The following is a 16,575-nucleotide window of genomic DNA, read 5'->3' on the forward strand; positions in this document are numbered from 1 at the left end:
TACACAGATTTGTGGACACATGGAAGAAACTACCTAGTTGTGTAGTTCAGAGAGAGGTACCTTAAAGACGTTCAACTTTAAACTAATTAGTTATTTCAACACATTATGTGAACAGGAATTTGGCAAACTTTGTTGGGCCGAATGGCCTGTTCTTGTCAAAAATTTTCTAATGTTCTAGTGTTCTAAAAAAAAGGTAATTCCCTAATCAGTAATGAGATTCAAATATATAAGAATAAGTAATTTCCTATTCAGTAATAAGTTCCAAGAGTGTAACTTATTGGCACCAAGCTAGCTGGAAGTGGAATTCTATCTCACTAAATCAGTGAGCCTCTGTACCTTCTTTCATCTTACAAGCTACCAAGGACTGTGATCTTTTTTTAGCCTTCCCATTTTCTCATTGGTATACCAAAGGTCAGGAACTATGATTCTAGATCTCTCCACCTCTTCCTCTTTTTTAAGACCCACTTTAAATTCAAAACAATGTATTGTCGAAAAGTTATAGTGAACTGATTTGTTGCCTTGTTATGTGCCATGTCGTATGATGTCAGCAATCACGATCTTTCTATGACCATGATTGTTCTTGGCAGACTTTTCTACAGAAGCGGTTTGCCATTGCCTTCTTCTGGGCAGTGTCTTTACTAGACCGATGACCCCAACTATTATCGATACCCTTCAGAGGCTGTCTGCCTGGCATCAATAGTCGCATAACCAGGACTTGTGACATACACCAGCTGCTCATACGACTGCCCACCCGTGCTCCCGTGACCCGTGATCGATAGGGAGGGGGCCACTGAGCAGGTGCTGCACCTTGCCAAATGGTGACCTGCAGGCCAGCAGAGGGAGCGAGTGCCTTACATCTCCTTTGGTAAAGATGTATCTCCATCCAAGTAAACTGATTAATCAAAGTAAATTGGATGTGGCATACAACAGAGAAGTTTAGATTTGGTAGGTTATGTTAAGGTAATTTTCCTACTCTAAGATTAAATTTCACAAATGATATTTAGATGACTATTGATATCAATTTATCTTGTAATCACAATAACTTTGAGTTAAATAAATGCATCAATTAATTATTTTATACCTCCAACATATTTTTCCTTCTGATGTTATTCAGTCTTCTTGAGCACAACTTTACGGTAAAAGTGACCAGGCTGAATCTTCCACAAAGGGCAATTCCAACTTTTATGATTCCTGGTAGAAGAAATAAATGAATAGACTATATTCTAACCAGGGAGAAAATTCAAAAATCAGATGTGCAAATGAACTTGGGAGTCATTGAACAGAATTCCCTAAAGGTTAACTTACAGGTTGAGTCAGTGGTGAGAAAGGAAAATGCAATGTTGGCATTCATTTCAAGAGGACTAGAATATAACAGCAAGGATGTAATAATGCTGAGGCTTTGTAAGGCATTGATCAGACTGCACGTGGAGTATTGTGAGCGATTTTGTGCCGTTTATCTGAAGTGTGCTGGCATTGCAGAGAGTCTAGAGGAGGTACACGAGAAAGATTCTGAGAATGTAAGTGTTAATGTATGAGTGTTTGATGTCTCTGGGTCATTGGAGTTTGGAAGAATTGGGGGTGGCGGGGGGTGATTTCATTGAAACCTGTTGAATATTCAAAGGCCTAGAAAGAGTGGATCTGGAGGGCATGTTTCCTCTGGGAGCAGAATGTGTAGTCTTGGAATAGAGAGGCATCGATTTGGAACAGAGAATAGGATGAAATTTCTTTAGCCAAACCGTGGTGAATCTATGAAACTCATTGCCACAGATGGTTATGGAGGCCAAGTCATTTAAAGTGGAGGTTGATAGGTTGATAGGCACCTGATTAGTCAGGGTGCCAAAGGTTATGCAGAGAAGGGAGGAGAATAGAACTGAGAGGGGTATTAAATCATCCATGATGCAATGGTGGAGTAGACTCAAAAGATAAATGACCTAATTGTGCTTCTATGTCTTATGGTCTGTTTGACCAGTCAGAAGGGCATCACAATATGGCTACTGCATTCAGCAGTAAATAAGAGATAATGTTAAAATGGAGTATAAAGTTATTGACCAAAAATACTTCTTGCATTTTTTTTCAAAATGGGTGTGTAACAGGCTATGCAGGCTAACTAACCTCTTTATTTAAAATAAAAGGAATGAATATAATAAGGACATTGTCATGGGGTTTCCAGACCTTTAGTCTGAGCATCAGCATTGCCAGTTCAGTAATTTAACCTCTACTATGATCCTTGCTGTTTGCTGACCATGTTTATAAGATTGTGATATGAATGCACCTTTAACTCTCATTACACAAGCCTGTTTAGCAGAATTGCTCAGTGATTTCATGCATCGAAAGGAGAGTCATCCCCACCATGCCAATCCAAAATGGTAAAATCTGTCCAGTGCGAACTGTAACGGGCCAGTTTGTAAAGGTGTTGCAATGTCATATGGTAAACCAGTTAGAGCTACTGGCTAAAATCAGAGGAGCTATTTGATCCCTCTGAATTTGTTGCACTGTGTTATTAGTGGTTTATGATAACAAAACATGTTTTGAAAATGTGTTTAGTTTGTGAGGAATTTTACCTTTGATCTTTTTTGACTTTGTAACATGCTCTTTTCTCAGAAAGTATAGGCTTGCACTTCAAAAGATGAAGCCTTTTTGAACTTGGGGATAACTTTGAATCTGTCTCTTAACTGAGTTTACTTTACTGTAAAGATCTTTAGAAGAAGCATGCCTACTTTAAGAACTGTACAAACCACAGTATGTAATTCGAATTATGCATTCTGGAGCTTGCAAATTTCCAGTGTATTTCTATAAGCAGAGGAGTAATGCTGTGCATTGTCCGTGCTACAGTTTGAATAATAATTCCTTACATAACTGCACATTTCTTCTTTTTGTCATTATTTGAAAGCACAGGAAAGTGCCTTTACGAATGCATACCTTTTGTTTTGGATGGACCATGGTTTTCTTAAGAATTGCAACTAGAATAAATGGGTAACTTTTTTAATTAAAAGGTCCTCTGCAAATTCGATTAAATGAATTATGAGGCCAGCTTATAATCAAATGTATTACGTGAGAAAAATTGCCCAGTGCAGGTCTACTGAACAGCCCACGTTAATGTATTTGGTCATTTGCCAGATCAACTACAGCCTGATCGATATTGAGACTTGCATGAACCTACCTTTTACACCATGTTTTAGTGAAAAACATTCATAACTCTAATGGGAATTGCTAGCTCACTCTGCTGACCATCGTGGTATTTCAAATCACAGTGAACTAAAAATTATTATTTTCTTATAAATGCAAGTTCAAATCATAATCCTGTACATAAGGATGCATTTGTGCTGATATCAGGTGTTTTCACTAGTTGCACTCAATAATTGTGATTAATTACTCTGCAGTTTTTAATCCCTTTTGTGAATTGAATAGGATGCTTATTGTTTCAGTCAATTGATTAATGTTGGAATATCTTATATTAATTCCCAACCCCGCCACCTGCTTTTCAAAGCGAAAGGCTGGTCAGATTAAAGGATTAGGGTGGTTTATTACCTAGAGAAAAGATTATGGCGAGTAAAAGAGATGGTTTACGACAGAGAAATGGAATGCATGGGAAAGATAAGAGCTGATTTGAGAAGGTGATGAACATAAGGAATTACATCAATGGAAAATATTTTGACACCATTTTGGTGAATGTGTTTCTGCATTATTTTAACAGTGGCCAAGCAGCCAGTCAACTTGTGCAGACCCAATCCATGTATGAACGGAGGGGAGTGCGTACTTCATGCTGGAAGATATCATTGTGAGTGTAAAGGCTGGGAAGGAGTGCACTGTGAACACAGTAAGTATTCAGCTCAACTGCAGTGTTGTTAAACGCTTGGTCTGAACGCTAATGTGGGACAATAAACTATTCCGTCATAAGCACTGCCTATCAGGTCACTTATCTCTAGATCAGCCAGGAGTGAAGTTTCAGCAGCAGCCACTGGCGTCAATGTTATGACTTGCCAGTGCAGATCTGTACTGCGAGGTAATCTTTCTCATTTTTAACCACCCCCAACTCAATGACTATGTAGATAAACAGGAAAAATGCACAAAGCTCCACAAAGCAAAAGGTAAGACAACCAGCAAAGCACTTGAACCGATCCATAAATAAGCCTGATGTGTACTGAATTGAAAGTAGTTTAAAAGGCCAAGGAGAAATATCCTTCATGATTCAAAGAATTTTGTAGTATGTTTGGAAATTTCAAAGCGTTTTCTCCACTTGCCAAGAGTGGTGAATTCATAAGTTGATAATTCATCAATACTTCATACTTACTTCATGAGAGTGTATTTACATTTCAGAAGAATTTTTTGACTGTAAAATGCATCAGTGTAATCTGTGGTTATGAAAACGTTTTTTAAAATGCACTAACTTATTTTCCTTTTCTCAAAGTTATTTTATAATTCAACCATTTGGGAATCTCGATGGTTCAGCATCTCACTCAGCTAGTGTTGTTTGCTGTGTTCTCCTGAAGCTCACCCAAGATCGAGCCCCCGCATTTCCCTGAAACTCACCAGGGACCTGGTCCCCACATTTCCCTGAAGCTCACCCAAGATCGAGCCCCCACATTTCCCTAAAACTCACCAGGGACCTGGTCCCCACACTTCCCGGAAATTAACCAGGGGGACCTGATCCCTACACTCCCCTGAAACTCACCCGAGGTTGAGTCCCTGCATTTCCCTAAAACTCACCAGGGACCAGGTTCCCACACTTCCCTAAAACTCACCAGGGACCTGGTCCCCACACTTCAAACTCACCAGGGACCTGGTCCCCACACTTCCCTAAAACTCACCAGGGACCTGGTCCCCACATTTCCATAAAACTCACCAGGGACCTGGTCTCCACAGTCCTCTGAAATTCACCAGGCACCTGGTCCCCACTCTTCCCTGGGTCCTGGTTTCCACTCTCCGTTGAGTCTCAACAGAGCCCTGGTTCCTCTGCTTCCTACTTCACTGGCAAACTTATTATGATACAATGTAACATTTAAGATCAACTACAGTATTTTGCTATATTAATAAGAATAACCTCCAACAGTCTTGAAGATCTGCCAGTCTGGCATCACAAAAGTGTGTTGGATTATTACACATAGAATAAATTTTAGTCATTTTCTACATACTACATCTTGTTGTGTTTTTTTTTCCCCAGCAGTAAGTTTTAAACCCAAATTTAAAACCATTTCTCACTGTCACCAAAATGTTCTTGTGGCTAATATAATTACTGTTCTGTTTGTAAAAATATTTTCTTTGGCTTTGTGGCACCCTACAGTTTCCCAGCTTTGTAAAACCAGAAGAAACCGCATTGCCCTTGGCCCTTACCTTTAGTTTCTTTGACAATGAACAGGTGTTTGGAACAGATGCTATATTTTTGTTGGGAGGTTACGAACGTGAGATATCAACACTGACTGAATATGTTGGCGCTTTAGTTTAAGGATTGAAGGGTGGCAGCAGTTTATGAAAAGTAAATCCATTGGGAAGTTATGAACATTATGCTGTGAATACTTCACAATTCAGAAAGCTACCGTTAGTCCTGATGAGGGGTCTCGGCCCGAAACAGACTGTACCTCTTCCTAGAGATGCTGCCTGGCCTGCTGCGTTCACCAGCAACTTTGATGTGTGTTGCTTTAATTTAATGCATGTTCACATATGGAATTTAGAAAATTATTTATCAACATCCAGTTCTTTTCATGAAGCGCTGCTGTCTACATGAAACAGAACAACTCCTGAGAGAAGTCTTGCTGCTTGACAGCATGTGAGGCCTTGCTGTTTTAGTCAGGACATATCGACAACAGCAGCACTCCCACACATTGTTTAGGTTATGTGGAAAGGCTAAAAAAGTTAATTTTTTCTTTGTTTCCTTTGGAAAATGGAAATTCTCGAAATAATGATGGAAATTGGCAAAAAAAATTGGACACGTTTTACCGTTTCAGAACTGATTTGAAGTAAAAGAAAGGTGCTTCCCCTCAGAACATACAGGCCCATATCGTGGTCGCAACAGCAGTACAGTCGTTAGTGAGACACTTTCAGATTGGGGTGTCTGAGTTCCGAGTTCAGTTTTAACATCATCTGTAAGGAGTCAGTACATCTGCCCATGGAATGGGTGTGTTTTCTCCGGGGGATCCATTTTCCTCCCAAAGATTTCTGGAGAGGTAAGCAAGCTGGGCTTGCCCCTCCCCCTGACAAAGAATGAAGTTCAATTGGATTCCCATTCCTAAAACGTTTCTTACTTTGCAGAAATTATTACTATATAGTACAGTATACCATTGGGACCAAAGCTGACATCTTGCACTGCTTCCAGAAGGTACTAATATTGGCTGCTGTTTTGGCACTGCTTACTAAGATAGTGCTTTTGTGGATATCAGATATCTTTTCTACTAACAGAAGTATGACCAGGAGCTCCTCCAGACCCTACTCAGTATCTGTCTCTGAAGCCATACTACCTAGCATTGATTAGCATTGGAGGACAATAAATGGCTGAGCTGTTTTGCACAGCAGTGGCTACTGTTCTTCAAATTGGATTTGCAGGCATCCCACCTCTCCCAGAAGTTCCAGGAGTCTCCTGCATTTCGATAGTGGCTCCCTGATGCCCAGAAATTACATACAATATCCCGGAAATAGATTTCTGTGAGAAAGAGTGGGAGAGGGAGAGGGAGCATCCTGATTGGTCTCTCTTCATGCTAAGAGTTGTCCCCATCCACCGGGCCGCGAGGAAACGATATGATTTGGCGATATGAGTCAGCGGCACCTTTCCTCATTCCCTGTCACCCATTGTTGAGCTTGAACGCATGCGAGGTCATTATCCGTGCATCATCCATGTCAGCGCGGGGAGATGATCAACTCCTCGAGCTTGCAAGTGACAGTGGGCTGAAAAGTATGTTTGACACAACATCTCTGCTGGCATTCTGGATCAAAGTCAAGGCTAAATATCCTGAGATAGCTATGTAAGCACTGAAAAAGTTGCTTCCATTTCCAACATCATATTGCTGCGAAGCAGAGTTTTCTGCAATGAATGCAATGAAAACTAAATTGCGGAATAGACTGGACATAAGGAACTCTCTTCGAGTATCGCTGTCTCCCAACACCCCTCGATAGGACCGTCTTGTTGCAGGAAAACAAGCCCAGGGCTCCCACTGATTCAGCGATATTGGTGTGTTGCAATGATTTTATATGTTCATACGGGGAAAATATATGCTGTGTGTTTAATATCCAAACGTTACTTAAAATGTTATGATGCTATTGACTTATCACCTATATTCTGGCTGTGATTAACACCCCTCCCCCCCGTCAGCCGGCCCGCAAGAATGTTGTCAATATTAAACCGGTCCGCGGTGCAAAAAAGGTTGGGGATCCCTGCTAAGTAGACCTATCAGTTTTCTGTGGGCGGGCTTTACAGTCGACCTCAAAAATAATGACAGTGTTGCTCACTGCACTGTTTGCAACAGTGACTTTTCTATTGTCCATGGTGGGTTAAAATGTAAAAGACATGTTGAGGTGAGTTTACCAAGTGTCATTCATTCATTAGCATATCTAACATTATTTAAACTAACTAGCTGGCTGGCTGCTAAGGAGCTACGCTATTGATGTCCTATGTGATGAGGCCAAACTCCCTGTAGACTTGCTTAAAGTTGTAATAGAATAAACATGATAATATAATGTAAGTACATATTTTAATGTCACATTTTCTGCATATACCCAATTTGGTTTACAGATTAGACAAAATAACAAAATCACTAAACAAAGTATTACATATACCCTTGGAGGTTGACCAGGGAGGGGGGCGGGATATGGGGTTGCGGGGGGCGGGGGTGCTACCTCCCTGAAATGGTGGTGATACCTCCCTGAAATGAGTTTTTGCAGGGTGGGATGTCTGGATTTGAAATGCAATGAAACCAAAGTCTCAGTCATCATGCGTTGAATGCTGTGTATTTCAGAAAGAAATGTCATTGCATTATTTATGAATCTAAATCTCATGACCAGTTTCCAGTGGTAGTCATCTCTACGGTTTTGTAGATCTTGATTCCTCCCACTATTGTATGGTATATAGTAGCAGCAGAGCAGTAGATAAACATTGACTGTGTTCAATTACTCTGAAGGTGTCAAGGCTCAATAAATTCAGGGATAAAGTTTGCAGCTTACCCCCACACTCTCTCCATGGGAAATCACTGACAGGAAGCATTTGGTAAGAATCTCAGAATGGACAATACTCAATTCATGGACACGTTGCCACAGATGGATGCGTCTCCTACAACGCTCCAGTAGTTTAACGCTGTCCAGGGCAAAGCAGCCCACTTGACTGGACACACTCAACATTGGCCTGGTTTGTGCTTGCTCTGATCAGCTGCCTGCCTGCAGCCGAACATGAGCTTGCTCTACAGCTGCTGCTGGTGAATAGCAAGACGGCTTCTGATAACCCAGAGGCTTTGGTTTCATAGTCATCCTGCAAAATATTTGAGCTGTAAGCAATGATTGGGCCTCTGGATAACACATCTTATGGCCTTTCCCCATCACCTCAGATGCCCTTTAACAGCTTGTGCCGGTTTTGGTGATGTTGCCATCAGCAGTGGGTGTGAATGATCCCATGCCAGAACGTTGAAGGAGAGAATGTTTATTCCTCATATGATTTTAATGAAACTGATTATTTCAAAGTCAACATCGAGTTTATTGTCATGTGCGTAGGTGCAATGAAAAACTTACTTGCAGCAGCATCCCAGGCACAGAGACACAAACATTCACAGGAAAAACATCAATTAAATATAACATATACATACGTTTTACAAGGAAGGACACAATTACAGTACCGTGCAGAAGTCTTAGGCACCCGAGCTGTATGTGGGCCTAAGACTTTGGAACAGTACTGTAAATAAAAAATAAATAAGTCTAAGTGATCAATGTGGCAACAGTGTTGCTAAACTATAGTGATTAAGGTTTTTCAAGTCGATTCAAGACTGAACAGTTGAAAAGATGTAGCTGTTCTGGAACCTGGTGGTGGGGGCTTCAGACTCTACCTCCTTCCCACTGAGAAGACTTAGGTGGTGGAAATCTTAGATGTTGACAGAGAGGGATGCGCCTGTGATCGTTTTGGCTGAGCTCACTACACTTTGTCACATCTTACGTCCCTGCACATTTGAATTGCAGTATCAGACCATGATGCAACCAGATAGGATACATTAAGCAGCATATATTCGTTAGAATATTCCAGAACATGCTGAACTGCCTTAACTTTCTAATGAAGTAAAGTTGCATGCCTTCCTGTTGATTGCACCTATATGCTGGACCTAGGAGGGTTGATCGATTTGGAAATATTCATACCACTGATTGCGGGATCCTGTTCTGTGCAAATCGATAGCTGTGTTTTCTGTATTACAGCAGAGGCTATATGTAGCACAAGAAACTTTACTAGCTGTCAGATATTTTGGGATGTCCTAAACTCTTGAAAAATACTAACCCGAGAAAGTCTGCAGGTGCTGGAAATCCAAAGCAACACACATACAGAAAGCTGGATGAACTTAGCAGGTCAAGCAGCGTCTGTGGAGTAAGGTCAACATAATGGGCCAAAATCCTTCTTCAAGACTGAGAAGGCAAGGGGAAGATGCTAAAACAAAAAGGTGGTGGGGTGGGTAGGGGAAAGAAGCTAGCTGGAAGGTGATGGGTGAAGCCAGGTGGGTGGGAAAGGTCAAGAGCTGGTGAGGAAAGAATCTGATAAGAGGGGAGAGTGGACAATAGGAGGGAAGGAGGAGGGGACCCAGTGGGAAGTAATAGGCAGGTGAAAAGAAGTGACAGGTCAGAGTGGGGAATAGAAGGGAGGGGAATTTGTTCACCGGAAGGAGGAATCGATAATCCAATCATCGTTTGGATGGTACGCAGATGGAATACAAGGTGTTGCTCCTCCTCCTCATCTTGGCACGAGGAGGCCACAGGTCGACATCTTGAAAAATACTGTCTAAGTTCTGTCCAAATCTGTATAAGAGTAAAGTTTCCGATATCCCAAGAAAGTGGCCTTTATTACATCAGTGCTCTAGGCATTGATCAATCTTGAACATTTATGTTGCTGTTGCTGGATCTCTGTTTAATTTCTGATCGTTAAGCTTCTTCTGGGAGTCAGAAATGGAGAGCAGTCTTAATTCCACTGATAGTTTATCTTAGAGTACAAATAAACATACAAACACTAAGCAAACTAAAGAACTGAGAAATGATGCTAAGACAAGCAGAATAAAGAGGCAAAGGAAAGATTGTGCCTCTGAAAAGTCCATCACTTTTGTAGATGAGATAAGAAATTCCTTAGACAGAGAATAAACTGGTTAATAGGCTACATAATTAAAGCTATTTCATCACGTAGGTAATGTGCTATTACTTAGCCAATGAAAAACGAGAAAGGTGATAAAATGTTAGTTTGGCAATTGTACCATTTTCTGCCGGTGAGTGGGATTGAATCACCACATACTGTGAAAAATATGTGAGTTTGTTAAAAAGTACAAATCTTATAAGGAGTATTATTAATAAAATAATGGTTTCTAACATTGGTGATGGAACAAATGAATGAATTATTAGGGAATTTTGGTAAAATCTGATGCTACCTTTTTACTCTTCCTGCAGGAATTGCAGACCCAGTGCCTCGTGGAGATGTCCCCAGGACACACAGGAGGCGGCTGTGGCACTTAAACAGAAGAGGGAAAAGGTTTCACAGAAGACGTAGGCACCGAAGGAACAAGAATATGTTATCCTAACTGGGCTTACTCTGTCCTGTTTCCACGTTCATACTGGGCATATGATCCGACATGGAGCAGATGGAAAGAGGCTGACATCAGCAGCTTTTTGCTTTGATTTCATTGACTCGAATACCTGTACTGTTTTCAGTTCCAAAGTAACTGGTATATGATCATTTGAGAAGTTACTCATGTTTCTTAAGGGAACACTGTTACCAAGCTAATGATTTAATTGTTTGTCAGGTCCTCATTTACGTGGACTTCCACCGTGTCTGCACGAACTGTTCAAGCTTTGGTTTACATTCAAAGAAATATGTTCTACAGTTTGTAATATCCATGCTTTTATAACATTATCTTAAGTTTAACTGGTCATGCTAGTATTTAAACATTGTTTCTCATGTGACACTGCATTGGTTTTGAGATTTCAGAAAGGCAATGCATTTTAGTATTCTTTTCTTCATGGTTTTGTTTCTGAAAGAAATTTTGCAATTCATTGCCTCCATCTATTAAAGGAGTGGATTTGTCACATTGGTGAGTTTTTTCATCTGTGATACATGCTAAGTATGCAAAAGAGCTAACACAGAGGTTATCCAGCCAAACGAAGTTGTTTATTAACAAGGAAGTGATTGAAATACATATCAGGATCGAAAGATGCCAAACTTACAGTACTGTGCATAAATTGTAGGCACATTCACACAACTAGGGTGGCCTAAGAATTTTGCACAGTACTGTATTTGTCAATGTGGAGTGGAAAGCGAGTTTGTAACTCTGTCAGGAGCAAAGGATGTTGGGATTGGCGAAGGTGAAGTCCCATGAGAGAGGTGTGCAACAGGTGGTGCAAAGGAGTGCCAGGGGCAGAGAGGGTGGAGGTAGTGTGGGTGCAGACACAACACACCCAGCCCTGAGATGCCAGGCAAGGTTATTTAATTCCAAACAATTGGTTTATTGATCATTGCAGAATGTCTCTCTGGTGTTTCCCACTCCCTCACCTCTCCCTTCCTATTTTCTCAACCATGATTCTTCTCTTCCTGTCCCCTTCCCACTCTCAGTCCACAATAGTGACTATATCAGAATTAGGTTTATCATCACTCTCACATATCATGGAATTTGTTATTTTTTTGCAGCTGCAGTACAGTGCAATACATAAAATTACTACAGTACTGTGCAAAAATCTTAGGCACCCTTGCTATATATATATATACGTGCTAAGACTTTGGCATTGTACTACTGGACAGATCCTTTGAACATGTAGAGAGGCGTGGTTCATGTTAAGAGAGTTGCAAAAATACAAATTTAAATTAGTATGAGGTTTAACCAAGTGTTGAAGGCTCTTAATCAAATTTGATTATATATGTGTGAGCAATAGATTAATTCACCAGTGAACATTAAAAATATTCATCAATGGAAGAAGATCTGCTGTGCAATGGTTATTCATTGGAATGTCACACTTGTTATACTTAAGCCAGCAATATTGATATCCTTAACCCAAATTTCCCTTTTTAAAAATTTGATGTGTTGCTTTATAAATTTGTACAGATCCAAGTATATGTTACTTGTAGCTGGGTACTTTTCACTGAGTTTGGGTTATAAGTGAAAAGCTAGAATCTTATATCAAGAGTATTGAATTGTACTGTGTGACAGACCCAGTGCGAAGCTTATATTTTATTTAGAAACCTTGATTGTTATCATAAATGTAACACAAGCTATTCCACATTATTGACAATCTACTTTGCATATTTTACATCAAGACCTTAATGCAATTACTTTCAACAGCTTATTTTGCACAAATATCTCTTTGGCACTCCTTTGATTTAGTGGTGCTAGAAAATAATATGCAGAGAATCTATGTACTCTAATTTGAATTCCTAGATGTATATCTAGAATCTGTGTTGTTGAAGATATATGTATTCCAAGCCTGCTGATCGTACAATAGGTATTTATCATAGGCTTGAGTGAAATGCATTCTGAATTGAGATAAAAGTACCACTTAACTCTGCTATGCAATTACACTACAGATGTGTATGCTCGTTACTTGCAGCCCTAGCATGCCATTTTCCAAACAATTACCATGTGATCCTGCTTGAAATCCACCCCAATTGCTTGATGTCAGAAGTGCTTTGCAGTCTCTTCCCTTTCTGGGTGTGTTTGTCTTACTTCAGGCCTTTTCTTGACCTAGTTGCTTTGGCTTCCGTACCTGTGGAGTCTTCCCTCAGCAGTCTCTCTTGATGTTTTTCGTTAGTGATACAAGGTAAGAAGAAGGCAGATTTCTGATAGTTTGCAGTGCCACTCCAATGAATTAGAGGGCTTTGCTCCTTCATAAAACACATACTATTCAGGAATATCCACAAAGAGCCAATTCAAATATGGAGGGAATTTATGAGAATGATCATCGAAACGATAAATCATAAATACAAGAGATTCTTCAGATGCTGGAAATCCAGAGCAACACACACAAAACACTGGAGGGTCTGAGCAGGTCAGGCAGCATGTATGCAAGCGAGTAAACAGTAAACATTTGGGGCCAAGACCTTTCTTTTGGAGGAAAACATCGTAATTAAAAGGCGGGGGGTGGGGAAAGGAAAGGAGGAATACAAAACAGTACTATTGTAGATAAAGTAGCCACTTAAGTCAATCAGCTGCCTATTATTTCCATGGTCTTGCCTGATAGGTTATGTTCTTGTAATCATCTTGTTAAAATGGTTGACCTTGGTTTGTGGCACCCAAAGACAAGTTATCCACCCTGTCCACTAACTTGCAAATAGGTGAAGCAATTGGGCTGTTAAGATGTCGATCAAATCACAATCGTAAGTTTATTGGGTGGCCAGTTACATAAATGGGAAATGACTCTAACCCCACACTATCTTATTATTAGATATTGATAACATGCTTCGAGTTAACTAAAATGCAGTATTTTATTTTATTAGAGGTACAGCACAGTGACAGACCCTTCCAGTCCAACGAGCCCACACCGCCCACTTATGGCCATGTGACCAATTAACCTACTAACCACTGAGTCTTTGGAATGCGGGAGGAAACCAGAGCACTTGGAGGAAACCCACACCAGGTACAGTTTATCAGAATGGCTAGACAGTATTAAAAGTAAAATCTTGGTGTGGCAGTCAGTCGCCTGAGGCAACACAGGATGAAATGTAGTCTTCAAATAAAGTGGATTTAGCTCAACAGCTAATAATTTTGAAGAGGCCATGCTGTTGATAGTTGAGTCCCTGTTTTAGTGTATGTGTTTTTGTATATCAGAACATTTCGTATTGCTTTTGTAGCATAGCAAAATCCCAGAGCGGAGTCTCCTAGCTTGTGGTCCACAGACACCTTGCTTAATGGTATTGGTCCATGGCATGAAAAGGTTGGGAAACCCTGCCCTAGAGTAAACTAGGAAGTGAAGAAGTGTTCATTGGAGCTTAAGTTTTTTTTATCTGAGATACAGGCTGAAGTGCTGGAAGATGGAAGTTATTCTAGAGGCAAAGGATACCACATTCATCATCATTATGTGCCTTATCGTACAATGTGGGCAATCATGGTCTTCCATCTGTTAACCATGATTGTTCTTGGCAAATTTTTCTACAGAACTGACCTGACATTGCCTTCTTCTGGGCAGTGTCTTTACAAGACGGATGACCCCAGCCATTATCAATACTCTTCAGAGATGGTCTGCCTGGTGTCAGTGGTCGCATAACCAGGACTTGCGATATGCACCAGATGCTCATACGACCATCCACCACCTGCTCCCCTGGCTTCCTGTGGCCCTGAGCAGGGAGCTGAGCGGGTGCTACACCTTGCCCAAAGGTGACCTGCAGGCTAGTGGAGAGAAGGAGTGTCTTACACTTCCTTTGGTGGATATGTATCTCCACCCCACACTCTACCACTACAGATAGGGTGGTGGAAGTACAATGTGACACATTTATATGAACAGCTTGAACTTCAAACATAGACAAAGGAATCTGTCAAACTAAAGAATCAATTGTTGCACTTATGCATTAAAATTGTATTGAAAACCAGACTGAATCAGTGTCATTGTTTGAAAGAAATACTGATATATCCCCTTCACTCTTCAGCCGAGTCCCACTCTTTGCTTTTCCCACTTGACAAGAAGGAGCAGAATGGTTCTGCAGTGAACAGCATAATCCTATCTTCCAAATAGACCAACGACCAACATGTAATGAGTGAAGCAAATGGGTTAATACTCCTTTGGGTGATTAGTTTAATCTCTGCTTGGACCTACAGCGTAGAAAGGAATTCTATTGGAGAATCACCCAAACTGTGGTTGAGGCCCTATTTTATTTTATTGCCGTTGTAGCATAGAAATATCCTAGGGTAAATTAGTAAGTGGAAAAGTGTTTAAAAGTTCAAAGCTCAAAGTAAGTGTATTATCAAAGTATGCATATGTCATCATACACTCTTCTTAGATTCATTTTATTGTGGGCATTCACACTAAATGCAAAACAATAGAAAACATTCAACAAAGCTTGGAATTTTAATGTGAAGAAATTATAATGTTTCTATGTTAAAGAATAGTGATCAGTTTACTGAAACTAGAAAAATATAGCCTTCTTGTGACTTGTATTAAAATTTGAACTTTAGCTGGTGTGGTATATCTGAAAGTAAAGGTACATTCCTATTGACAATGTCTCTAAGGTATCATTGTATATGACAACGTTAAAGAATTTTGTATGTAAAATCAGATATTAATCTTTGAACCTTTTTATGTTTGTGGATGTAATGCAACAAAATCTTTACGCATTGCTTTATATCTTGAAGTTTACCAAGAAATCAGGCTGGCTTGTAAAAGGTCCATGTGACATACTCAAAGGTGCTATAATATTAGAAATTAATAAATAGCAAACTTCTCTAGTATTTTGACAGTAAGTGTTATGATTCTCTACAATACTAAAATATTGAGCATTGCTTATTTGTTTTTTATTGTTGATTTGTTGTGGACAATCCACTGTGCCAAGCTTATAAACAAGGATGTTATGCTGAGGCTTTACAACTCACTAGTGAGGCCTCACTTGGAGTATTGTGAGCAGGCTTGGGCTGCTTATCTAAGAAAGGCTGTGCTGAGGGTGGCAGGGAAGAGAAGTGTGCGCAGTCACAATTACGACAGAGAAAGTACTCAGGAAGCTGAATAGTCTAAAGGTAGATAAATCTCCTGGACCAGATGGAATGCACCCTCGTGTTCTGAAGGAAGTAGCTGTGGAGATTGCAGAGGCATTAATGATGATCTTTCAAAAGTCGATAGATTCTGGCATGGTTCCGGAGGACTGGAAGATTGCAATGTCACTCCGCTATTTAAGAAGGGGGCAAGGAAGAAGAAAGGAAATTATAGACCTGTTAGCTTGACATCGGTGGTTGGGAAGTTGTTGGAGTTGATTGTCAAGGATGAGGTTACAGAGTACCTGGAGGCATATGACAAGATAGGCAGAACTCAGCATGGATTCCTTAAAAGAAAATCCTGCCTGACAAAACTATTATAATTTTTTGAGGAAATTACAAGTAGGCCAGACAAGGGAGATGCAGTGGATGTTGTATATTTGAATTTTCAGAAGGCCTTTGACAAGGTGCCATACATGAGGCTACTTAACAAGATAAGAGCCCATGGAATTATGGGAAAGTTACATACGTGGATAGAGCATTGGCTGATTGGCAGGAACCAGAGAGTGGGAATAAAGGGATCCTATTCTGGTTGGCTGCCGGTTACCAGTGGTGTTCCACAGGGGTCCGTGTTGGGGCCGCTTCTTTTTACATTGTACATCAACGATTTGGATTATGGAATAGATGGCTTTGTAGCTAAGTTTGCTGACGATATGAAGATAGGTGGAGGGACCGGTAGTGCTGAGGAAACGAA

General features: G+C 40.4%; 1 protein-coding gene across 4 annotated transcripts in view; it reads left to right on the plus strand.

The window, feature by feature from the left end:
- The window catches only part of vwa2 (von Willebrand factor A domain containing 2), a 66,379-nt gene extending 50,881 nt beyond the window's left edge, over nucleotides 1-15,498 (plus strand). For 2 of the 4 annotated variants that reach the window (XM_063072004.1, XM_063072005.1), the window contains exons 13-14: nucleotides 3,695-3,817; nucleotides 10,606-15,498. In XM_063072004.1, coding sequence (XP_062928074.1) covers nucleotides 3,695-3,817; nucleotides 10,606-10,736 — 254 coding nt within the window. In that variant the 3' untranslated portion in view covers nucleotides 10,737-15,498. The remainder of the gene's footprint in view (nucleotides 1-3,694; nucleotides 3,818-10,605) is intronic. The other 2 variants (XR_010021032.1, XR_010021031.1) reach the window with 2 other exon arrangements.
- The last annotated feature ends 1,077 nt before the right edge of the window (nucleotides 15,499-16,575 follow it).

Source organism: Mobula hypostoma, chromosome 19, assembly GCF_963921235.1.
Source record: "Mobula hypostoma chromosome 19, sMobHyp1.1, whole genome shotgun sequence".
Taxonomy (NCBI): domain Eukaryota; kingdom Metazoa; phylum Chordata; class Chondrichthyes; order Myliobatiformes; family Myliobatidae; genus Mobula; species Mobula hypostoma.